Source organism: Hippopotamus amphibius, chromosome 17 (assembly GCF_030028045.1).
Source record: "Hippopotamus amphibius kiboko isolate mHipAmp2 chromosome 17, mHipAmp2.hap2, whole genome shotgun sequence".
NCBI classification, from domain to species: Eukaryota; Metazoa; Chordata; class Mammalia; order Artiodactyla; family Hippopotamidae; genus Hippopotamus; species Hippopotamus amphibius.
Window position 1 is genome coordinate 15,553,889 of NC_080202.1, and position 26,034 is coordinate 15,579,922.

The 26,034-nt window shown below is 40.7% G+C and overlaps 2 protein-coding genes across 2 annotated transcripts in view; one reads left to right on the top strand and one right to left on the bottom strand.

The window, feature by feature from the left end:
* The window catches only part of NUFIP2 (nuclear FMR1 interacting protein 2), a 28,633-nt gene extending 19,407 nt beyond the window's left edge, over nt 1-9,226 (top strand). The window contains exon 4 of the mRNA XM_057714407.1: nt 798-9,226. Coding sequence (XP_057570390.1) covers nt 798-850 — 53 coding nt within the window. The 3' untranslated portion in view covers nt 851-9,226. The remainder of the gene's footprint in view (nt 1-797) is intronic.
* A 634-nt stretch (nt 9,227-9,860) lies between these two features.
* On the bottom strand, nt 9,861-16,781 carry CRYBA1 (crystallin beta A1). Its single transcript, XM_057716211.1, has 6 exons — nt 16,746-16,781; nt 14,677-14,741; nt 13,559-13,677; nt 12,154-12,295; nt 10,580-10,722; nt 9,861-10,134 (listed from the first exon to the last, which is right to left on the bottom strand). Exons 1-6 carry the CDS (start codon nt 16,774-16,776, stop codon nt 9,987-9,989), a joined length of 648 nt encoding a protein of 215 aa, XP_057572194.1. The 5' UTR covers nt 16,777-16,781; the 3' UTR covers nt 9,861-9,986.
* Nucleotides 16,782-26,034: the final 9,253 nt, after the last annotated feature.

Genomic DNA, 26,034 nt, shown 5'->3' on the forward strand with positions numbered 1-26,034 from the left:
TTCTATTAAGTGACAAGTTTTATTGGTTTCCTAGTTTTTATTAAAGCATGTGTAGTTTAAAAAGTTCTTAGGGTAGATAGACATAGTATGTAATGAAATTATTGCTCTCCAGAAGAATGGGGCGTAGAGGTAAATAATGGAAATTTAAGATAACACTGGAGTCTTTGCCCAGACACATTCTGGTTTGTACTTGAACCTAGAACATCCACAAGTTTTTGCTGTCACTGAGAATAAAGTCTGGTGGTGCTATGGGAAATTAGAAGGAAGAACTAAGTCATAATTAGGACTGAACTGGTAGTTTTGCCATACTTAATTTAATCTGAAGTTTTGTGCTAGGTATTGCTTGAACAATACCTTAATAGACAATCCACTCTGCGTAAATAAATTTTGGCTTCATTTTGCTGAGAAGAACAAAAGAAAATAAATCTGTTTGTTTCAGTATTGGATTATTGACAACTTAAGCTTTGTCTTCTTTTTTCATATGTGCTACTTTTAGAATCAGGAGAAGCACATTGTCCTGGTTAACTGAACTCAACCCTCTAATCTATAGGCATTGAGGCCCTCACTGGCTAGAGGACCTTGATGCTGGGAATCCACTGAGATGGATTTATTTGGTTGAGAAAAAGTGGATCCCACATATGTTAATATAAAGAGAAAATGAGTCTTTAAATTGTGTTTTCATAAAAGGGGCAGTTTACGTGATGATGGTTATTTGGGATTTGTTTTTTGAACATGGGCATTTGGGGGTTTCAGACCTTGTTTTTATTTCTCTGTTTATTTTTTAAACTTCCCTCCAGATCCCAAAAGGATAATCACTTACAATGAAGCCATGGATAGTCCAGATCAATGAAGGACCAGACTGCCTATTTGTAACCTTTCTGCAGCATTAGAGCCACCGTTCATGGGGGACACAAGGCTTTTATGCTCCTAGATCTTCAACGCAGCAGAGGAACCATAAGTAGAATCACAGGATAATATATACAAATATATATATATATACATATATATATATAGTTATTTAAAAAAAAGGCAACTGAAAGTAATTAGACTTCTTAAGGAATCAAATTTATTTCAAGAGACTACACATGGTTATTTAATCTCCGGTACTGAATAGTTTTTTTCTTTTTTCCTTTGTTAGTTTTTGTTTTTAAGTGTGAATGCAAGTGATTAATGAATATGGACTTATTAACAAGCGTGGTTCTAAAGTTCCTGCTGTCATCAACTTGGGCAACAAATGACCCACTGGAAAGGCAAATCCACTTAAAAGATCTCTATCTTGTTCTGTGACTAAAGTGATACACTAATCACGGGGAACCCAGAATGATTCATCATTTTCCCCCACTCCTCCCTTGATCTTTTGGTTATACTTTGAGCCCTGCGAGAATGCTGGATAAAATGCCTTGAAGTTTGCAGGGGTGTATTTTTTTAGCGAATATGATTTGCATGTCTTGCCAGGAGTTAAGCAGCCTCTGTGGGGTGTTGGGGAAATATTTTCTTTTTCCTTTTATTTTTTTGTGGGGTGGGGGTAGGGGAGGGCATTGAAGTTCTACAATTCTGGAATAGTTGGTGGTATATAGTTCACTTGGCTTTGGTTACATATTGGACTTAAACAAGTAAAGAATCCATGAGTGTCATTTAAAGAAAAGTTACAGAACAAACAATTGGCTTTAGATATTTAATCCGGAAAAATACTCCTGTGCCCATATTTAATGTAATTGTGTAAGTGGGAGCAAAAATATATTCTGCTTTTCAACTGTAGGTGCTCCAGACTTGCTCTCTGTCACTAACACTAAATGTTCTGTTTTTCTTGTTTTTCATCAAACATCTGAAGAGAAACTTCTGTACCTTTCTGTAAATTCTCTTTTAATTTCTCAGAAATAATCAAAAAGAAGAAAAAAGTCCATGAAAACTATAAAACTTCATGTTTTTAGCCAGTGAGGAGGTAATAAACCCTGCCTATAGAAGGTGTGTTTTCATGCAATCTATACTTCTGAGCTTATTAGCTAATTATATCTTAATAAATATATTTTAATACTAGAGCAAATGGGTTTTTTAAAGAAAATAATGTGAAATTCTGGAAATTTTCTTTTGGGCAGAGAAGAGCATTCGCCCTGTCTTATCATCACATTACCATCCTGTTGCACTGCAGCTTGTATATAGCATGCTAAAATAAATTTTTTTGTGTGTGCAGAAACTAAGGGTCCAATTTAAGATTGGGTGATGTTAGTGGCATAAAAACAAGTTCTCTGGCCTGACATAGCATCGCATCACACACACATACACACACAGAAATTAGTATATCCATGTATGTCAAATACAGGTTATAGCAGGGCATTTATATAGAGAGATGTAGTCTTCTAATAAAAGTAGACTGGATCCCCAGGGGTATTTGGGGAGAAAGTAACTACTTTTGCTCAACCCTTTTGCTTAAGAAATGTCCAGTTTTGAGTGACCATAGTATGGATGAGTTTTCTTGTTTTGTTGATTATTTGAGGTTTTTAACAAGTAGTTTGTGAAAGAAGCTGTTGGACTCAGCATAGAATAGAGAAAATATCTTTATAGTCTGGATTTCTGCCCTGCTTAGATTTTAAAAGTATAAGCATGGATTGCCAATTCCAGTTGATGTAAACAAAACTTTTATACATAATATATATATATAATAACTTATTGTATCAGTCCAGGTTCAGAAACTTGTGGTAGGCCAGTTCCAGATAGTTTCATTTCACCTGTAAACTGTATCACTTTTACGGATATTGTAATTTTCAAATGTATAATATGTTTACAGATGTGCCCTGCATTTAGTCTGCCTTGTTCTATTTTGATTTTTGTTGAGTCTCCTGCCTGCTTGCCAAAAGCTAGGATGCTTCAGGCCCATGTACAATTGAAAGCAGAGGCATCCTTGAGCTTTAAAGCATTGAACAAACTGGAAAATGCATCATACCACATACTGAAGTGAAAGAAGTCTGTGTTTTTGTGTTTTTTTTTTTTTAAATAAAAATTTTCAAAAGGTTAAAAAAAAAGATACAAGGTTGATTAAAGGAAAAAAAAAAGGCTCCAGTTTGTTTTACAGGTTTTAAAGTTCTGCTGTGTGTTCGATTGCCTTGTGTAACCACTTGTCGCCTTAGGGCCAGATTCTCTCCTTCTCCCCTTGTCCCCCTCCTTTTTTTAAACATCCATTTTGCTTACCTGGAATTTGAAAGCTCTTCTGTCTCACAACTCACAAGAAACTTTCTGGGTTTGTGATATACAGAGGTTGAATGAATATATATTTTAAAAGGAAAAAAAAACAGCCCCCATCTGAATTTTTAATTTATAAGCAACACTTTTACTTTAAATATGTTTTGAAAGCTGTCATTGCTTTCCTGCTTCCCTTCCACATCCCTCAGGCCTCCCATGTTTAGAGAAGCCAAAAAAGAGAATGTATCCCTTCTCTGTGTTCGTCCAAAGGTTTTTGAGTCTCACTTCTGAATGAAACAATGCAACATTTCACTTTGATTTCCCCACTGAAATTTCCTTGATTATACGGTTAGAGGTGTAGAGTTAGGGATGTCTCTTACCTTCTGGAACCCTAGTGCCCCATCATATTAACTGTCAGTATTTTGGGGGCATTGGGTTAATGGGCTTAATTGCCTAGGTACAAGCAGGACTTTGAGACATATCTCCTTTGTGCTGTTTGGTAACACTTAACTCTACTTGTCGCAATCTTCTTAGGTCCTCACAATTCCTTACAGAGCACTTATTAAAAAAAAATCTTAAGAGTTGATCTGTTTTCTGATTATTTTGTGTAAGCTTCTAAACTTCAGCTGTGATTGATTTAGCACATTTAAATAGCATTGATGTGTTATTGTTTGGTATAAAGAATTTTTCTTCAACTCAGAGTATTAGTACTGTAGCATAAACCAAATACAGTCTAGAGGGGATTTTTAACATCCCTCCATTATAAAGACTGAAAAGGTGTGTGTCTGTGTGTGTGTTTGTTGAGTGCTTGTGTGTGTGAGGAAATATTAAAAATTAGTAAATGAATGTGTGTAAAACATTATATCAGTGTTCAGAGAATGAACTTGTATTTATTTTGTGCCATTTGTTTTCATTACACAGAATAAAGTCAGGTGGTTTTAATCCTTTAAAGGGTAGTATTTGAAAAATGGCACTAAGAATGAAATCATGACCTATTTTTTTAATAGCTATGATGATACTAATTAAGGGTGAAGAGTTCTTTTTAAATGTCTTGATTGTAGGCGTCTGTGTCACATACCACTCTCTTGTAGATGTCTTGAATAATTTCCCCCTCCCGACAAAAGACAGGGTGTATTTATCTTTCTCTTCATTCACCCCACTTTGCTGAACTGAAGTTAATTCCATAGCCTTTCCTCTGACATTAGTAATGAGCTTTCACATACAGTGTATTTACAGCATCTGTAGTTAGCCCTTCCTCACCCTCTACTTTCTAAGAGGGGCTAGACATTAACTAGGAATTTGTTAATGCCAGTTTGTTTTTCCTTGAAATAAATGGCTGGAGAGGTTTAGAATTTTGCTGTTTTCATTAATCATCTGCTTACCTAATCATCACAGAATCTGCAAAAACTTTATAAAGAAAAAAAAAAGTGCTGCATTGTTTTCTTTCAAGTAACAGTTTCTTGGGAAAATATGACAAACCTCAATTATGAGTGTTGTCCACAATACAAAATGTGTGTCTTCACAAAACATTACATAGCAGTGGTAGTTTTTGTGCTTGGTTGTCAGGTTTGTTGCTCACCCAATTGGAGGCATCTAATGGTTTATTTTTGGCTGTAAACTTTTTTAAATACAAAAAAAGCCATTTAGTGTGAAATTGTATGTCATGTACCAAATGGTCACAGTCAAGGAAATTTGGAAGAGGACTTTATTTGATTTTAAATTCCTCTAAATAAGGAGGGAGTCATTCTTTCAAGGTTTTCTTCCTCAAGTTCTAGAAGTAGTTGAAAAGTCCACAATTTCCAAGGATCAGGAGTATATTGCCACTGGGCCATTTCCTCAGCACATGATCCCTCTTGTATGCCTGTGCGAACTAAAACACACTATAGTGGGACAAATAGATGCTGTGATCAGGTCTGTTAATGCTGCACCAGGTGTAGATTCTGATCAATCAGTGTCTTTTAATAGTCCTACCCATCATTTTACTGTTGAATTTTTAGAAGAAAGGGTAGAATTTGCTCATCTTTTCTTCCCCCTAAAGTGTTGATATTTGTTTAAAGGGGAGGGGCAGAGGATAAGACTAGAAGAATAATAGCTGCTTTGTGTTTGCAGAGACACATTAGGTTATCATTAGTTCTTAATATTGATGTTATTTTCATTAACGTAATTGACAGAGCACCAGGATTCTTTTATAGTGAGAAAGATGGGCGTCTGCTTTAAGTATCTTTAAATGTTTCTTTTTAAATATACATCAGTCTGTTCAGATGTGTGAGAACCAGGACGACCCTGGGTTGGATTAAAGAATGATGAATCATTGGCTTCACTCAAAAGCAAAATTTACTGAGTTTTAAATTTCACACCATTTTGCTACTCAAGAAGGGTCTTAGGAATAGATAGGGTTGTAAGTTGTCTGCACAATAAAAACACCCAGTGAAGCATAAATGGTATGTTGCTTTTGCATTACTGGGAGTGTCAAATAGCAGTTATGGGCTAGAAACCTATGGGACAGCCATCCTCACATGTGGGATTGCTGATTCAGACTTTCCTATTTATCCATAAAACTTCATGTCCAGAGTTCTAAAGCCATTTTATAGCACTGCAGTATCCCTTTTCTACAGCCTTATTAAAATAGCTAGAAACATTTATTTTCCAGTTCAGTTTCACTTTGATTGCATATCAAAATTTTACTCTAGACCAACAAACCAATTTGAGGTAAATTGTATAGCTTTCCATACATCCATTTCTCCTTGGGTGCTAAACAAAGGCTCCAAAAATGGATACTGCTTTAGTAATGTCTGCTTTATTCTTAAATATTTCTTTTGCTAAGTGTAAAGATTTGGTGTTAACAAAAGCGGTTTTAATATGTAAATATGAATGAATGCCTTTAGTTTGCCCCTGTTTGTCTGTTTCCTTTATCCTCTCTGGAGGAGGATTCTTTCATGATATTGAATACATTTCATTAGGGTATTGTTGCATTTTTTAGGATGAAAATACAACTATTTTCTGTCCTGGATTAATCCTGCTGCTGCTATGAGAAACTGAAAAATCAAGAATGTGATGCACTTTTTACATTACTATATACCACACCTTTATAGGTTGCTTTGATACCTTTCCTGTAGCACAGCCACTAACAAAAGTGAATGAATTTAAAAATTCTCTTTGGGAGGTAATCAGTACAAATATTTATGGTATTGGCCTATGAAGGACATTAACTTAGGAAAATACAAATTCTGTTAGTATTACACGTTTTGGCCTTAAAATGTCTTCTACTACTGAAAATCTTTTAAATCTTAATTTTGCTTCTGTTATTCCCTCTGCCTCAAAAAGAGGAGTTGGGAAGAATGGCTTAAAGGAAGTAGTATCATTGGTTTGTTGCTGATCTTTTAGAAAGAAAGCAATTGTCTACTATATATACTGGGGGCATATTTTTTGTTTGTATACAGAGGAGAAATAATGTTGCCCCAAGCCAATCTGATTTTGTTTAATCAAGTCAGTCAAAACCAGCTGTTCTGCTTCTCTAGTGTACTTTTACTTCGCAAAGATGAAATGCTACTTGACAAGAGGAAGAGTCATTTCTCAAGCACACACTCAAACTTGAAGGAGGTTGAACCCAGTATGACGGAGGAAAAACACCAAATGGGGTGGAGGAATGTGAGAAAGATATGTGGTCCAAAGCTCTCTGATTATATTTTGATGTTGCCAATATTGCAAAGCCAAAATTTTAATTTGCTTACTTAATATATTCGTTGGCCAGAGATCTATTTTTATATCAATGTGCCTTGCATGTATATTTAAAAAAAAAATTGGAAAGGCCATGTTACAAAGCCTGAGATGGTTGAAGGTTCCTACACCTCACTAATTTTTATGCAGCATGAAATGCTTATTCTATTGCCCAACCGGTGCTCTCTGTTTAAAGTTACAGATCTTGTCATAAACTGGAACTATTTTATAAACTGGGAAGTGATTTGATCTACTTTTTTGGTGGTTTCTTTTCCTTTTTTTTTTTTTTAATTTCTCAGTCTGTTAGTGGCTGTTCTGTAGTGGGAAATAGTAAAAGGATTCTTCACTTCCTTTCCTACCCCCTCAGCACCTTCTTCGAGTAATGTGATGACACCATTTCTTGTGTGCTTTGAAAAAAGTTTCAGCTTGCTGTTTCTTTTAGTGTTATAAAATGTTATAAAAAGCACTATTTGCAAAATCTAGGGAGATAATGGAGTCCACTTTAATTTGGAATTCTCTGTGAGCTATGATCCAAGTTATTGGCTCTTTCCAACTTTAAAATTTTTTATTGTTAAAGCACCTTGCTTAGAAAATTTTAAATATTTATGTCTGCAACAATTGTCTCAAAATAATGAACTGTGCAATTCTTGTCATTAAAAAAAAAAAAATCTGAATTCTCCCTACTGTGACTTGTTAGTTTCTCTGTATTTCCTGCCAGTGTAAATGTGAAAAGCTTTGCTTGCATTACGTTTTAGAAATGCATTTTGCACACTCGAATTTTGCCGAAGCTCCATGAAGAGGTTAGATCTAAGTAGATGAATAAAGCTATGCACATGTTTTGAAAGTTTAATTTGTGTGTCATTACCAAAAGTGACCTATCTTTATTACTTTGCTGCTCTTAGCTTTACCATCTTTAGAAACATGGCTTAAAGTTAGAGTTCTGGGCTAGCTCATCAGTGGAACTAGAAGAGAGGAAAGTTGCATCTATTTTAATAACATAGGTTTAAAATGAGAGCTTGACTCATGTCTACTAAAGGGCTTTTTTTGAAACAGGGCAGTTTTATCAGCTTTACAAACTGTTGGATACTCTTCAATGAAATTTTGGTTCATTTGATCAAATAGAAATTGGAAGTAATAGAAACTGAAATGAAGGAAGGACCTTTGCCGCATGGAGTTCTGTGACGATTTTATGTTTTAAACCTAGTTTAAAGGTAGGATAACCTTTTTACCTTTGCTTTAGCATAAATTTGGTTTACTGAATGAATGGTTGACTTGAGATAAGAATCATTCAAGTTGTTTAAAGCACAGGTTAAAGATAATGTGTATCTTTTTAAAACTGCCCAAGCTGATTAGAACAAGTTTAGAAATTGAGCTGATTCGGTTTAATTGCTGCAGTCTGCATGTACTAAATAGCTTTACTTCACATGTATGTGTACTTAAAAGCTTGTGTAGAGGTACTGGCCAGGTTTTGTTAAATCATCTTTTAAAATATTGTTTTGTATTCTCTTCCAGACCTTTGTAGAAGAGGCTAATATGTTTAAGTAGAGATAATACTAATGGTATTTTCCCCTTGCTCCTAGATATAAAATAAATATTTCCGTTTTATAGCTTTTTCCTATGTATAGAAGAAGGTTACTTCTCTATCATCAAGTGTGCTCTTATCGTATGTTGTTGACTTTGAAAACACAGCAAAACCCTTCTGTATCTTCACTGAAAGTGACAGTTAAAAACTAAGTCTACTAGTCAAGATGCGAAAGGTGGCCCATAATGCATGGCCTTAAAAGGCATAAATGCAGGCGTATAGCATCATCTTTCGTGGCTATGGCTACTCCTCAGCATCTGTCAGTTCACATGTTCAGTCTTTAGAACGTATTGGAGGAGCAGAGTAATTTCTGTGTCTTGTGTGCATCAGCACTTAGGAGCTGAGTTACCTCTTAATCTGGGGGAAAGGACAATTGGGCTAGTTATGTTAGAGGATTTTTTCCTTCCATCTCCCAATTTAAAAATGTTTTTTCAGTGTTTGTTTTGCCCAGTCAAAAAGATAGATCTTTTCTAGATATAAGAACAGTGGCCAGAAATTTACCCTTTCGCTAAATGTTTAAGTATTTGCCATAGCTGTTTCTGATGTCATGGATTCTGAGGAAGTGTCAGTTACGTGATGATCTTCCTTTATTGATGTCTTACTTCATGTTCAGTGTTTTAAAAATATAAATTACAAACACTCTACATCCATACCCAGATTTACTTATTTTATCAGGAAAAAAAAAACTTGAGAAATTTGTAGATCAAATTAAGAGATAATAAGTGTACATTGTTGAATAAAAACTTTTAAAGTTTCTGAGGTGTTTGTGTTATCATCTTTTGCGTGCTTTAATTCAAAAAAACTACTGCAAACTAAGTTAAAGTTGTGACATTGATAATATTTTTTCAAAGGATCAAATGTACAAATAATTTGTCTTAAATATAGCATGGTCATAGGTCATGGATTTTTTTCCTAATCATACAGGTTATTAAGGCGCTTAGAATTGGCATGTGTAAGGAAAAATCAGCTGCGAGAGGAGCTGTCCTGCCTTTTGTCATGACGTTGAGCCTTATGTTCTACCAGTTGAAATTGAACTAAGCAATATGGCAGTGCATACTTGAGAAACCTCCTAAGGGTTTAGCACTGATTTGTCACAGGTGGGAAAAAGCAGTACTAACATCAATATTAGAGTGGGGGTGAGGAGAAAAGATGCAAAAACATTTACCAAAAGTGTCTGTCCCTAGACTGATACATTTGGGTTGTATGCTTTAATGTTCTTTGAAATAGGGAATCATTGTCCTTGGCCTGGTTAGTGAACCGCAAGGACATAAAAGGGAACTTGGGGTTGTATTGAAGCTTGTCTTTAAAGATTCTCAGCCATGTGAATGTGATTTCTATAAAGCATTGTAGTTAATTCAGTCTACAGAGTTGTTGGGTTTTTTTAAATGACATTTATTGTGGATTTCAGCAGCTAACATTTGGAAGCAATATTTGAGCAGGACATAAAATTCATTCTAGATTGTTTAGCAAGGTCTCATGCTTGGGGAATTAACTTGGAGCTTTTAATCCACTACTGTTGGATACGGCGAATCGACTGAATCTGGGAAGTCTGAGCATGAGAACCCCACTCTCTCCAGTGTTTATAGTCTCCTCCATGATGGTCACATTCCAAGATATACTGATAGCCACGGTATCCAGGATACTGGTAGCAAACCCAGCTAGAAAATCCAAAGCATATTGGATTATTCAAACTAGTTAGGAACCTGGTCAACACCCCCAAACCTGAGCCTCTTTCCTCAACAGAATGGTATGGAATGCTTTTCGGCTTAGAAAACAATAGCCATCCTAAATATGCCAGGCACATTTGTGAGCAGATGCCTACAACTAGCTGAAAATTAACCTTGATTATGCATAAAGGTATGAGAGTAGTCAACATAAATCTTTCCACAGAGAAGTGTCTGGGGGAGGAAAAACTGACGTTAAGTGATAGTTGGCACCAAGAACTTGAGATTCAAAGTTCTGATAGCTAGAATGTGACAGTCATACCAATATGATATCAGTGTATGAAATCAGGTAAGACATGACTCTTGATGTATTAATCTTCACAGAGTTTACACCTGCAAGAGTCTTTGAAATGTGCTCCACCCCTGTTTTTGCACTTACGCTCCACATTGTATCTTCATGGAACCAACTTCTTTGTTGAGCCAACCCATGGCTTGCAAGGAGGGGTAGTCATCACAGATTTCCCATTGGCGTCCAATAAAATTTTCTTTTTCAAAGATGGTAATCTTAGACTCCTTGTGATTCTGTAATGCAGAAATTTTGTTAAAGTTTAGTACCAGCGTTAAGGCTGTCATAATTCGTTACCACATTTGTCGAATTCAGCACTCCTGGTTTATAGAAGGAAGTACATGATCATTAATTGCAAAAATATTTCAGGCAATACAGAGATTTAAAAAGTTAGGTAATCCTGTTTAATCCAGTTTAATACCATAGCACTTAAAATGTACAAATAACTGATACACTTTGGAACAATGAAAGGCCAATGAAAGAAAATATGACAGAGAAAATATTTGAAACAGCCAACCAAAGGATTGATACTAATGTGGAAAAGATCCCACACATTGATAGAAAAAGTAAGTCTGTGTGTGTGTGTGTGTGTGTGTGTGTGTGGCATTGGAAACAATGTAATTGTTGAGTAGGGGATATGAGGACTACACAAGCATAAAGAAGGCAGAGACTAAGCTTACGAAGTTCAAAAACAGGCAAAACTAGCCCTAGTGATAGACAGTGGAAAGAAGAAACTGATTGGAAGGGACAGCAGGTAATTTTATGGGGCAATGGAATTGTTCCATATCTGATTAGGGTGTTGGTTATGTGGGTATATGTATTTTTCAAAACTCAAGAATATACACTTAGGGTTTGTGCGTTTTACTATGTGTAAATTATATCAATACATTAGAGAGGAAAAATCAGAGTGAAAGTGAGATGGAAACACAACCAGATAGGGAAATACTTTTAGAGCTGTTTAGAGATGGTTTACCATCTCCACTGCGTGAATTTTGTTAGTCCTTGAAGATGAGATCATTAGCTAAAATCATGAGGAAAAATCACTATATAGGTGAACATTTGAAAAGGTTTTAGCCTAGCCTTACTCCCCGTTATAGGGATCATTTTTCAACACACCCCTGAAGGTCATCCTGCTTCTGCTTGAATTCTCCAAAAGACTAGAAGCATCCCATTCTGATGCATAATTGAATAGTGCTTAGTGTTTGGAGCAAAAAAGTTATGAATCAAAGATAAGAGGCACTGGAGCTCTTGCCTATTTCTTCAGTCGTCCCACTGTACTAAAGGGTTACTTCAGCATTTCCATTATTAGGTAAAATGCTACACAGGTTGAAATTTAACTGGCCGAGGATTTACTTTTATTACATGGCAAGTGTTTTCACTAATTATCCTATTGCACTTTTTGAAGATCTGGACTCTTGAGTATCCACTTCTTGCCACCTGTAAGAAGACCCTTACTTTTAGCTTAATGAAAATATCATCTAGGAGAGAAAATAATCAAATGGCAAACTTAGAAACTGAGGGAGCAGTGTTTTTCTTTTCTCTTTACACTTTTAGCCTTCCTGCCACATTTCAGCATAACTGATGGGAAGTAACATAAGTGTCAGTCCTTATGCACTCCCTCTTACCCATCCCCTACATGAACAGAAATGAAAATTTCAAGGACTCACAGCTGAACAGATGGGACGGAAGGACATGAGGCGCTCAATGTGGTAGGCATTACTCCCGCTCCAGGCATCCCAGCGAGGGTACTCTCCTCTCTCCAGGACAAACTGTTGCCCACAGAAGCTGGTGTGCTCGTAACCAATCCAGCTGCCAAAGACAAGTAATCGTGTTTGTTCATGGTGTTCAGAGCTTACATGGCCTCAGGGAGAAGGTATCTTTTGTTTTAGATGTTAACAGTGGGATAAAATATCCAATTCCAATAGAGCCATGCAAAGTAATACATTTATCACAAGAGGTGGAGAATGGCTGCTGCGCTATGTGGGTTTGTAAATGAATATATTTGGAGATTATCCACTGAAGAGGTCTACTTCACTGGCCTGAGTAGTAAGTATTGGTGAAGTCAGTCTAAAATTATATTACCTTTCCAAGTTACCTTATTCTCTACTTGGAGCTCCAGGTTCAGGATCTAGTGACTGACTATTGCTTTGGCTCCAACCAAACCTATTGACTTCTTTCTAAGGAAGCAAAGGGATGAACAGGCAGCTGATGGATGACTAGTCTCCTGTTTCCTTGTCGCTTTGTGGGTTCTTCCTCCTGCATACCTATAGATACCTATACCTTATTTATTAAAAAATCTCAGATTTTTCACAACCAGGTATCAATTACTGATGACACCTTAACGTATTTTACTTTAAGGGTTGAAGAGCTCAATTTTGAGGGTGAGCAAGTTGTGGAAGCCTACCTACATGCATGGCCAGTTCTGCCTAGGCCAAAAGAGAGTCCTTTGTGTTTTCAGGCTGATAATCAAGGCCTCAACTAACCTGCCAAGAGTAAGAAGACAAAACAAGAGAGGGTCTTCCTCACCAAGGAGATTAACCACCACCCAAAAGACTAGCTAGGACCTAATATGACTCTCTGGAGTTGAGTTTCTTTTTACATAGAGACATTAGCTAACAGTGTCTGCTCTGGGACATGAAGGAGGGGAGTTAGCTGTGAAGAGGCTGTAGCTTGATAGTTTCCTCTCTATTTTCTGCAGGCAAGAAAAACTCAAGGGGCCTGTGGCTGTTCTGAGGGAATCCCAGGCAGAAGCCTATGGGCTCCAGAAGCACAGAACTGATTACCATCACTGCCCCACCCCATGGTATATATTTCTTTAACCTCCCCCAAATCTAATACCGTGTCTAAGAACCTCATGTTCCTTCCAGCTTTGAGTTGCTGAATTATGCATGTAGTAACTTTTCTTTCTTTCTTTTTTTTTTTTTTTGAGATTACTTAAGTATGGAAGCTTCTCTCCCAGAAATGATTAGTGTCTGGGGGAACATCTCTTTTCCCTGATCTCCACCTTTATGGTCACATGTCTGAAGGGACCAGAAATAACGGGCCTGAGGTTCTGCTGAAGTCTATACTCACGCGCCACATTCCACCTTGAGAGACCGGACATTATCAAAACTGCGCTCAGAGACATTTGGGCAGGAGCTGGTGAACTCCATTCTCTTGCCCTGGAAGTTCTCCTGGTCATAGATGGTTATCTGAAATGGGATTAAATGGGGAAAAGAGCTAGAACATGGTACATCAGGAAGAACAGAGGCCCAGGCCAACATCTTAACCTGTCTCTGACCCTATGTTTTCTACCACTAGCTGCAGCCCAGGAGGCCTGATGAGGTCTCTCCCAGTATAGACAGGGTAAGAAAGGGTTTGAATTAATGGCACAGGTTGGCAGTGCTCACATGCCCAGTCTAAGGATGAGGCATGGGGATTGGCTTCTGGTAGGAAATGCCCCCTAGGGATGATAGCTGGCCCGTGGACATAGCAAGGATTTGTGGATTCTTATTCCACCATGCTTCCTGCATAGGTGTGGCCCAGAAGCCAGGAATCTGGGAGACCTAGGGGCTCCCTGTGAATTATTTCTTAGCTTCTCCAGCCACACCTGCTATGGAAACCTAAAGTGTAAAGGGATAGTTGTGATAAGCCCCTTTCATACCTTGAACTAGAACTTGGCTCTTGAACCTGGCTAGAGGACAACTCCTAAAGCTGTGAACTGGATTCACAGTTGACCCATTGAGGAAGGTAAAGGTGTTGAGGGAAACAGTGGCTGAGGATCAGGCAGTGGTTACAACCAACCTTACGTAGGGGGTCAGGAGACCATGGTCCAATCATTTATTTGGGATCTGGTGGCAAATCTCTCTTCATTTCTGGGCCCTCAGTTTGTCCATGTCATAATCCATTTGGGCTACCCTATTTTAAGATGATTTTAGCAGTGTGGAGGAGAACTGACCTAGAAAACTAAGTATTATTTCTCACCCATCACGGGCTTCCGGGGTCATCCTTCTGCTCAAATGGGGCAGCCTGAGAGAGCCTTCCTGAGACAGCACCTGGACTTTGGGTGGACCCTTCCCCTACAACCTAGTGTTTTATTGGTTGGTCACTGTCCCATGGAAAAGCACAGCTCTAGGGCCTGCTCTGAGGTAGTATTATACCCCCTGCCCTGATGGATTCTTCAATTTTCCATGTGATGGGGATGGGCTTACCTTCCATGGCCCCACAGACCCCGGCATGGGGTTAGTTTGAGCCATCTTGGTGGTTGGAAGGGATTCTGGAAGACAGAACACACACCAATGACATGACCTCTGGGGTGAGGGGAAAGTTAAAAGAGACTTGAAGTCCAATAAACAGCCTTTGGTTGGGATCCTGGCTCTGCCTCTCACTAGCTGAGCCTCAGTTGTTTTCCATCTGTAAAACGCAGGTAAAGCATTGCAGAGGCATCATGACCACTTGATAAACATGGCTGTCGTCCTCTGGCTGCCTCCAGGCACCTGCTACATGTGGCAGCATTGCCTCAGTCTAACATGCCCTGATATGAACCCCTTGGCAACCATCGAGTCCAGAGCCCTCATATTACCAGTGCATGGACTGGCTCTCCGCTGGCTCCTCACAGCTCTCAAACTGACCAGCACAGCCATGCTACCATCCCCTCCCTACTTCTCTGTCTTCTAGACCTGTCCAGCCTTGGTCTTGCCTCCTGAGACTCTGCTGCTTTCCCCAGCCTATGGTGATTTGCTTTCTTTCCTCATTTCCAGCACTCATCACAGTACCGATCCGTGTTCCTATTGAATATGTCCTGGGTGAAGATCTCCGTGGCAGGGCCTGGGTCTCCAGAGTGATTGATGTAGCACCATGCTGAGCCCATGCTGGGGTGGTACAGCTTTGAGGAGGGGGATGGGTGGCATTGAAAGACTTATTGAAGGAAAGTGAGGAAGAAAAGAGGATGATGATAATAGCTAACACTTAACAATGGCTCAAGAAACATGTACCACAATGTTCACAGCAGCACTGTTTACAATAGCCAGGACATGGAAGCAACCTAAATGCCCATCAACAGATGAATGGATAAAGAAGATGTGGCACATGTATACAATGGAATATTACTCAGCCATAAAAAGGAATGAAATGGAGATATATGTAATGAGGTGGATAGCCCTAGAGTCTGTCATACAGAGTGAACTACGTCAGAAAGAGAAAAACAAATACTGTATGCTAACTCATATATACAGAATCTAAAAAAAAAAAGAAAAATGGTACTGATGAACTCAGTGACAGGGCAAGAATACGCATGCAGATGCAGAGAATGAACTGGAGGACACGGGGTTGGGGGGGGCAGGGGGCAAAGGGGAAGCTGGGACGAAGTGAGAGAGTAGCATAGACATATATACACTACCAACTGTAGTGGGAAGTTGCTGTATAACAAAGGGAGATCAACTCAATGATGGGTGATGCCTTAGAGGGCCAGGACAGGGAGGGTGGGAGGGAATCGCAGGAGGGAGGGGATATGGGGATGTATATATAAATTCAGCTGATTCACTTTGGTGTACCTCAAAAGCTGGTACAAGAGTGTAAAGCAATTATTTTCCAAAAAGAGCTTGAAAAAAAACAAAAACAAAACAAAAAACAAAAACAAAAAAAAAACAATGGCTCACTCTATGCCAAGCCCTGTTCTATATGCTTTACATGCATTAATACATTTAATCTTCACAGTGAGCTATGAGGTAAGCACTGTCATTATCCCCATTTTACAGATGAGGATACTGAGGCTTATAGAGGTGAGGTAGATAGAAAAGAGGATATAAAGAGTAAAGGAAGGAAAGACAGGGGGCAGGGGGCAAGGAGGGAGGGAAGAAAGAGGACAGTCAGGTGTGCATCAGTTTTCTTAACTCAGAACAGCCATTCATGGCTTTTCCCTCTGGTATCAGCCCAGGGACTGATGTATATAAACTCTGTGATGTATCTTTCCATTTCAAACCTCTGAACAAGCATTTCCTAGCTCTTATCTCCCTACCTTCTCCCTATGCCCCAGGAGCCTGTCAATTCTTGGGGCCCCATGCCCCCTCCCAGCCATGGTTGCTAAGGAAGTGGTTATTGTCATGTAAGTGACTCCTCTTGGGGTGGCAAGAGAAGGCTGCCTCCCCTCAGAGTTCCCCAATCTTCTCCAGCCATCCTAAGAGGCTCTGACCACAGGCAGGAAGACAGGGCCCCTCTCCAGGGCATGTCTCTGCTGGGGAAGGAAAGGAAGGACCAGAACACCCCTCAGGGCCTTACTCACCCAGCTCCTGCTGCACAGTCTGGGTCTCCATCTGGTGCCACTTCCTCCACGGCCCTGCTCTTTATAGCCCTGCGGCTGATGGCCTCTGGCCCTGTCAGCACTCTGCTTTCCCTCTGCTTTTGTTTCCCCTGATCCCAGAGCTTTGGTGGCTCAGCCTGCTGGGCCGGCATCCCTCAGGGCTTTGTTTAAACCTGGGATACAGAAATCCAGAGAGGCCCCGCTGCTGTGGGCGAGGCTGGCGGTGCAGGCCTTGGCTGCCGCGGACTTGCTCTCAGAGCAGCTGGGAGGTAAGAATAGGTCTCTGCCTGAGTCCTTGTCCCCTGCTCTTCTCTAGATTCCTCTCGCCACTCCAGGACCTGCCCAAGACCCCATATTGCATCGAACACATCAAAACGCACCTCACTTCTCATACAGGATATACATTTTTTGGTTATGGTTTAAAAATGCAAAGGATTATTACAATTCTGAACTCTATTAAAAAAAATGGCTCCGTGTGTGCTGGTGGATCTTTATTATACCATGTTTATGTGTGTAACTAGGTTAGAGTTGAATTCAATTTTAGTCAGCTAGTAGACATGACTCTCTCTGTAGCTAAGTTATTAAATATTTATTCACTTTAATTGTGCAGCTTTTTTTTTTTTAATTTGAGGCCAGTAAATCTTTTGAGGTTTTTTTAATATATTGCTTTAGGCCCTTAGCAGTCTTACAGGCCCAAGGTACACTAACAGGTAAAATGATTTCTCCCTGGAATTTCAGGGCTCTTGGTGAGAATACTGTGTGGCAATTAGGGGCCTCCGCAGGAGCCCTGAAGAGGAGGATGTGTTGTTCAAGCATCATAGCTACTGTGAGAAGGAAGAGGGTGCCATGATTGGGGAGGCTCTGAGCCTGGCGGATGTGAGTTCAAATCCCAGCTCTCCTGGGTGAGTGACCAGGCAAGTCACTCAGCCTCTCTCAACCCCCAAAAAGGAGATACTATCTGCCTGGCACATTGTAGCTTTACTATTATGTACCTGACTCTCTTCTGCTGACAGATCCTGTAGAAAATCTCATAGTAGGTTAGAGAGAGGAAGAAACTTTTCCTAGTAAAGCTCTCCCAATCCCTCTGCCAATCTCTCCAGCCTGTGACTCAGGTTTGTCTGAGCCCCTTTTTCTCAGAACCCAAAATCCGGGGGCCAGTTCTGGTTGACACACACGTATTTGCAGACTTGGCAAAATAGGTCTAAGATGTTTCTGGTGCTTGATTCACGGGTGGCGTCTGGATCAATGGCTGGTGAGGGACAGAGTTGCCTTGGGGATCGTGGCACATGGTGGCCAGCTGGTGACTGTGCAAGGGCTTAAGGCACCAACTGTCCATGGCTGGTGGTTCTTCCTCAACTTTCCTTTTCTTCCTCCTCAGAATTGGAGTCTTAGGGAAACACTTATTTGTTCATTTGTTCATTCATTCATTCCTTAACCCCTGGACTAGCTTAGGTACCACCACCAAGTGCTCGCATGGCGCCCTGTATTTACTGATTATTATGTGTAGGATCAACCTTAGAAATTGCTTTAGAAACTAGGAGGGAAACTAGGCACTTGGGGTTCGGGTATTGGACGAAACTGTATACTCATAGTATATTTTTCTGTACTTTTTGAGTTTCGAACAATGTGAGCATATTTTCTACGAAAACAAAGTTAGTTTTGAAAATAAAGAACCTAATTGTTTAATTATCTGCTTCTTCCACTAGACGCCATCCTCTGTGAGGGCAGGGGCTCCATCTTGCTCACTGTTATGTCTCTGGCTCTGGGCAAAACTCTTAGCTCAGTAAATATGCCTTGAATGAATGAACGACATCCAATGATGGGGTTTTGTGGCTGTGGGGGCAGAGATGAAACCGACACATAGTCCTCACCACCCCAGCACAACGGACCTGCTTGTGTTGTGTTTGTGCTTCATACGTGCTCAGCATCTCAATTTGGGAGCTTTACACCCTACTAACGTGTTGGAACCATGCAGGCGACTGAGCCAGTTTTAAATTTTTGCAGAAAAGTGGAGCTTTTACTTTTGCAAAACCCAAACACATGAACAAAACTATTGTAAAGGGGAAGATGAGGGTCACTGTGCAAACAGTTTACAAACATCCATCCGATCTTCCTGGAGTCATAAGCATCCCCAGCCTGTCTTCTCTCCACTTTCCTCAATGACCTTAAGTGTGAGGAAGCCGGAGAAGGATTACCAAATCTCCAGTGCTACCATCATGCTTTCCAAAAAGCACCTCCATATGGTTTTTAACCAAGTTCTGCAGGATTCCCCCTCTGACATTTGTGGAACTGCCACTTCACCTGCCCCGTGAGGGTTATGGCCTCGGAACTCCAACTCCCGCCGCTATCTCTTTCCAGGAAGGTCAGGACAGAGCCACTCAAGGAGTGGGAACAAAGGGAGAAACCAGCTTCTATTCCCTTCTCCCAAGCTGGGTTTGGGTCTCTCTCCTCTTCATCCTTAATAACAACTACAGCGTACAGAGCATTTACTGTGAACCAGACACTGCCTCCTTTGCCCCCACAACAACCCCATGAAGTAGATCCTGATGATATCCATTTTACCCGTGAGTTAACTGAAGTTCTGAGGGGCCAAGGTCTGGGCCGGGAAACCCAACAGGGGCTTGAATGCATGTCTATCTGATTCTAAAGCACATAACTTTTCCTCTGGGCAACCTGCCTCTCTGGCATAAAGTCGAATGATGATACGTACCTGACCCACTGCCGTCAGATGAAGGGAAATGAAGATGTTTAGGGCAGCATTTGGGACCCAGTAGCATCAATAAATAGTAACTATATTGGTTTGGTTTGGTTTTTTAAATATGATCCTTTCCCTGAATGGTTTCTGCTACCCCTTTTTTTCTTTAATTTTAATTTTAATTTTGACTGCATGGGCTCTTCGTCGCAGCGCGTGGGCTTCTCTCTAGTTGTGGCACGTGGGCTTAGCTGCCCCGTGGCATGTGGGATCTTAGTTCCCTGACCAGGCATCGAACCTGCATCCCCTGCATTGGTAGGTGGATTCTTTTTTTTTTTCTTTATAAATTTATCTATGTATTTATTTATTATTTTATTGGCTGTGTTGGGTCTTTTTTTGCTGTGTGCAGGCTTTCTTTTTAGTTGCGGTGAGTGGGGGCTACTCTTTGTTGTGGTGCGCGTGCTCCTCATTGCCGTGGCTTCTCTTGTTGCGGAGCGTGGGCTCTAGGCACATGGGCTTCAGTAGTTGCAGCACATGGGCTCAATAGTTGTGGCTCACAGGCTCTAAAGTGCAGGCTCAATAGTTGTAGCACACGGGCTTAGTTGCTCCGCGGCATGTGGGATCTTCCTGGAGCAGGGATCAAACACATGTCCCCTGAATTGGCAGGCAGATTCTCAACCACTGCACCACCTAGGAAGCCCTGGAAGGTGGATTCTTAACCGCTGGACCACCAGGGAAGCCCCAGTAACTATATTACTGATTATTCCAAATCAGATACTATCTTGTGCCAGATTCTCACAGAGATGAGTGGGAACAAGCAACAAAGTTTTAGAAACATTTATCACATAAAAAATATTTTCTTTGAATTTTGAAAAGACCACCTTCATTCAGCTTTTTTTCCCCCAATAGTTTTCTCTATTCCATTTCAGCAGCACTTTCTGTCCGTCTAATTTTATGCAGGGCATTGATCTACGGGGGACACGGATTGTCTGTTCTCAGTCCACACACTTTTCTTGTGAACAGGTGGGGCAACTGTCTGCCCAGTGGGATGGGCTTTTAGATTTGGAGCTAATGTTAAGGAGAATGAGAACAAGACAACCTCCAAGTGTAATGTGGTCGATTTGAAACTTGGGTTCCTCGGCACTAGGGTTACAGGCCAAGCATGGTAGATGCTCCTTAGAATTTTATGGATGGCTTGGACCCCCTGGCCTTGCATCTGGGCCCAGGGAGCCTCACAGGATGAGGCCCAGGGCGGGAGGGGTGAGGTCATGGGGCCAGGGCAGCCCCTGGACTCAGCACTTTTTGGCAAGAGCATAATGGGGCTGACCAGGCGGCTGAGCAGCACTTCTGTTGTTTGGGAATAAGCAGGCTGAGTACAAAGCAAAGGGCCCCGTCAGCGTTCAGCCAGCACCTACCTCCCCCATGAGGGGCTGCTTCTGGGGGACCTTTTTTGCCCTAGTCCTTGCTATGCCTTTAAACGTGTAGGAGAGCCAGGGACTGGCTGGGCCTGAGAAGGCGCAAGCACTGGGAGAGAACTTGGGAGCCATCTCAAGCCTCTAGTTCTTTCTGAGCTCTTTCTGTGTCCACCCATCCCTTTGCTTCTGGGCATAAACGGATGCCTGCCTGCCTGCCTGCCTGCCTGCTGGGGAGTGCTGTTGTCCTAAGGGCCCAGCCTCCTAGCCTGCTTCTTGTGTGTGTAACTAGCTGGAAGGCATCTCAATTCCATCCAGTCTTACTGAATTTCTCAGTACTGCAGCTTAAGTTATTTCCTCTCAATGGGAACCCTGTGAAACTATTAGAAAAATAGCTACGAAGGTGGGACTTATCCTATTGGGTGGCACTCAGCCCACTCTCTCAACTACAGCCAAGCGGTTCAACTCTGTGTCTCATTTAGGGCAGCCAGATTTAGCAAATAAAAATATAGGACACCCAGGTAAGCTCGAATTCCAGATAAACAATATTTTGAAGTATAAATAGGTCTCAAACATTTCTTATCCTAAAAAATTATTTGTTGTTGATCTGAAATTCAAATTGAACGTGGTGTCCTGTGTTTGATCTGCAGACACCAGTCTCCTTCCACCTTTGTCTGGAGCACCCTGTGATAATCCCCCTGCCAATCTGCTTCTCTTTTTTCCTTTGGAGGAGACAGTGTAAAAAAGTCACCGTCCTAGATAGTTAGTGGGAAGCTGCTGCATAACACAGGGAGATCAACTCGATGATGGGTGATGACTTAGAGGGACGGGATAGGGAGGGTGGGTAGGAGTTGTGGGAGGGAGGGAATATGGGGACGTATGTATAAATATAGCTGATTCACTCTGGTATACCTCAAAAATTGGCACAACAGTGTAAAGCAATTATATTCCAATAAAGAGATTTAAAAAAAAAAAAAAAAGTCACCGTCCTCCTGATCGCTTCCCCGTCCCATCAGCCACCCTACAACATTCTTTGGTAAAGTGGAGAACAGGAGAGAATCTATATGTATTTAAGTGTTTTCCTAAATGCTATCTTATTTAATCCTCCCAAGTAACCCTGAGAGATATGCTTAATTAACCCCATTTTACAGCAGAACAATCAGACTCAGAGCGCTTATGGTACTTGCCCAAGGTCACATTGCTGGGAAGTGGCAGAACTAGATTGCAAACTCAATTCTCTTTGGTTCCAAAATCTATATTCTTTACCATGCTGTTTATAGGAATCCCTCACCCTTCATTTATTTGAACAAGCATGACTCACAGAGAGTAGCCATAAAAGCACATTTATTCTCATCTCCTCTGCCCCATTATGTTTTTTCAATGGGGCTAATTTCTTTCCCTTGCCCTGAATGTAAACTTGGGCAGGCCCATGACTTTTTGTGGCCATTTTTAGGTAATAAAAAGTTGGATGGGCGGGGGGTGAAGGGGAAACTGAGATGAAGCGAGAGAGTAGCACAGACATATATATACTACCAACTGTAAAATAGTCAGTGGGAAGTTGTTGTATAACAAAGGGAGTCCAACTCGAGGATGGAAGATGCCTTAGAGGACTGGGGCAGGGAGGGTGGGGGGGACTCGAGGGGGGGGCGTCAAGGAAGGGAGGGAATATGGGGATATGTGTATAAAAACAGATGATTGAACCTGGTGTACCCCCCAAAAAATAAAAAAAATAAAATAAATTAAAAAAAAAAAAAAGTTGGATGGTACTTTAAATCATAAAAGATGATCTCAGTTTAAAATGAGAATGTTCGATCTGCTGTAGTAACCAAAACATCAATTGCCTTTCAAAGGTAAGTTTTCTCCCTGCTACCCTAGATAGGACCTATGTTAGGCAGAAAGCCTGAGCCCATGTTAAGGGGAGTCTTTTTTTTTTTTTTTTCTTTAAGAACTTTTATTGAGATACAATTGACATACAATAAACTGCATATATTTAAAGTGTACAATTTGATATGTTTTTTTTCATTAGTAATGTATCTATGGCAATCCTAATCTCCCAATTCATCCTCTCTACATCTGTGTTTCTATTTCTGCCTTGCAAACCGGTTGATTTGTACCATTTTTCTGTATTCCACATGTATGTGTTAATATACGATATTTGTTTTTCTCTTTCTGTCTCACTTCACTCCGTATGACAGTCTCTAGGTCCATCCACGTCTCTACAAATGTCCCAATTTCATTCCTTTTTATAGCTGAGTAATAGTCCATTGTATATATGTACCATATCTTCTTTATCCATTCATCTGTTGATGGACATTTAGGTTGCTTCCATATTAAGGGCATACTTTTTTCTTTCTCCTGCTTACTCACTGGTTTCTGACCCTTCTAGGATTGGCGGGAATGGGAGAAGAAGGAGAGCAGAACAGTTCTTACTTGCTGGTCCTGGGATAAGATGGCTTCACGCTTTGTGCCCAGAAGCTTTCAAAGCTGTCTTGTAGGCACTTACTGGTTCTTGGGAGCCCCCCCACCCACCCCACAACCCGCACTAACCTTGACTCAGGTCTGTGCATCTTCGCTCTGGCTATTGTTCCTTCTACAGCCCCTAGGCACCTGGTGGTCTACTTCTAGCTTTACTCTGCTGAGGACCCATCAACCCTCCAGGAGTTCTGCTGGACTAAATCTGCTCCAGCCCCATTCCAGTTCCTTCTGAGGCTTGACCCACCTCAGAAACCCAGACCCACAAGGAAACACTCATACGTACTTTGCCTCAGCAAATTCTAAATTCTGGAGTGTAGGCTGATTCTTATTTAGCCTCTTCTGCTTGGCATCATCCCTCAGTAACTGCCCAGCTCAACTTCTGACCTTTAGAGTTTCCTTTCTTCCTTTCTTTCTTTCTTTCTTTCTTTCTTTCTTTCTTTCTTTCTTTCTTTCTTTCTTTCTTTCTTTCTTTCTTTCTTTCTTTCTTTTTCTTTCTTTCTTTCTTTCCTTCCTTCCTTCCTTCCTTCCTTCCTTCCTTCCTTCCTTCTTTCTTTCTTTTTCTTTCTTTCTTTCTTTCTTTCTTTCTCTCTCTCTCTCTCTCTCTCTCTTTCTTTCTTTCTTTCTTTTTCTTTCTTCCTTTCTTCCTTTCTTTCTTCCTTCCTTCCTTTCTTTCTTCCTTCCTTTCTTTCTTTCTTCATTCATTCATTCATTTATTGGCTATGCTGGGTCTTCGTTGCTCCGTGGCCTTTCTCTAGTTGTGGTGAGCGCAGGCTACTCTTTGTTGCTGTGTGTGGGCTCCTCATTGCTGTGGCTTCTCTTGTTGCGGAGCATGGGCTCTAGGAGCATGGGCTTCAGTAGTTGCCACACATGGGCTCAGTAGTTGTGGCGCACGGGCTTAGTTGCACCGAGGCATGTAGGATCTTCCCGGAGCAGGAATCAAACCTGTGTCCCCTGCATTGGCAGGGGGGTTCTTAAGCATTGTGCCACCAGGGAAGTCCTGACCTTTAGAGTTCTAACTGCAAGGCCACATAACAAGCTTTCTAAGTGGAGCCCCTGGAGCCTTCGCCTGAGGTGAAGCTCTTTCACTCCTTCCCTGAAGGGTGGTGGGGTCCATAGCACAGCTTCTCAAAACACTCTCTCTACAGTTTGTCTCTAATCTCTCCAGCTCTGTACCCTTGGTGTCGGGAGGGTTAAGAGCATCATCATCAGTTCTCAAACAGCTCCTGTGACGTTTCTGCATAGTGTTCTGTCACATAACTCACTTCGGTTTCTAATATCTAATGTCTCAGCCAAAATGTCCACGTTCGCATCCTGTAACATGCGTGTGTTACTTCACTGCTCTCTTCACGCTGCTCACCCACCTGTGCTTCCTTTACTCCCATCAGGAGACCTGACATCCTGTTTCATCATGCATGGATTTCCTCAACTTCCTGCCCCTGGAACCAACAGTACCTGCAACACTATCTATTTCCACACCCACCATCACCTCTTCACCTCCAGTTCCAGATGTTCACCTCTTCCTGTCCTGAATAACATACCATCTTGTCTTCTTAGGAATTTCATTTAACCAATGAGCCCTCTCGTCTAGTATTTTTAAAAAAGTCTATATTTATTTCAAAAATATATGTAACTTAAGAAGTCATATAATAATAAAATATGTACAATACATATTTTTTACAAACCCAGCAGCCCTATTTTTCATAGGTTACCATTTTCAACTCTTAGCTTTTCCTTTGGTATTCATTGATGTTTAGACCTTATATACTGTTTTCTTATCTTGGCAGATAGGATTTTAGCTCTCTTCCCTTCCCCACCCTCCTGTAGATCTATTACAAATTTTGCTTAAATTCATATTCAGTGAATTCGTTTCTATGACTTTGTAAATATTATTTTCTACTGGACCAAGTAATGCATGATAACATTTCCTTTTCTTGAACCACGTTTTGTTTCCCCTGGAGTTAAACATTTCCTAGTTTTGTCATAGGTTCAGTTTTCCTGCATCTTCATGAAATACCTCTTAATACAATATTCCATGCTCAACCTATCAGAGCATCTGTCGGCTGCATCTTTTCCCCTTGGAGACTTCAATCTAGAAGCCTCTGTTCTCCTGCTCCAGACTGAAAAAGTTTCTGTCTATGCTGCTGCACAGGTATTGCCCAGAGACCTCTCTTGGCTGACATCCTGGGAATTCCCTTGGCAGTGCTCCAGGGCTGAATCCGTGTCCTCTTTCATAGTTTACCCTCTTGTGTTAGTAAAAACACATTCTCTAATAGTGTCCTGAGAAATGACACATGAACATAAATTTTTTAAGGTCAAAATATGTAAAAATGTATTTTTGTATGGTCACATTTGATTGAAGGTTTGGCTGGGTGTAGAGTGCCAGTACCCTACAAAGTGGGAAGGCAGTTCCCCTTTGTCTTCTATGTGCAATGTTACTATTGAGACGTATAATGCCATTTTGATTCCTGATCCTTTGTGTGAGACATTTTTTCATTCTTTCTAAAGGTTGTTTGTTTGTTTGTTTGTTTTAATTCCCAGTGATCTGAATTTCCTGAGGCTGTGCCTTGGTAAAATCTTTTTTCCCTTATTTCTCTGGGCATTTAGTAGATTCTTTCAAACTTCAAGAAAGGTGTGTCCTTCAATTCTCTGAAATGTTCCTGTATGATTTCTTTGATGATTTTCTCACCTCTCT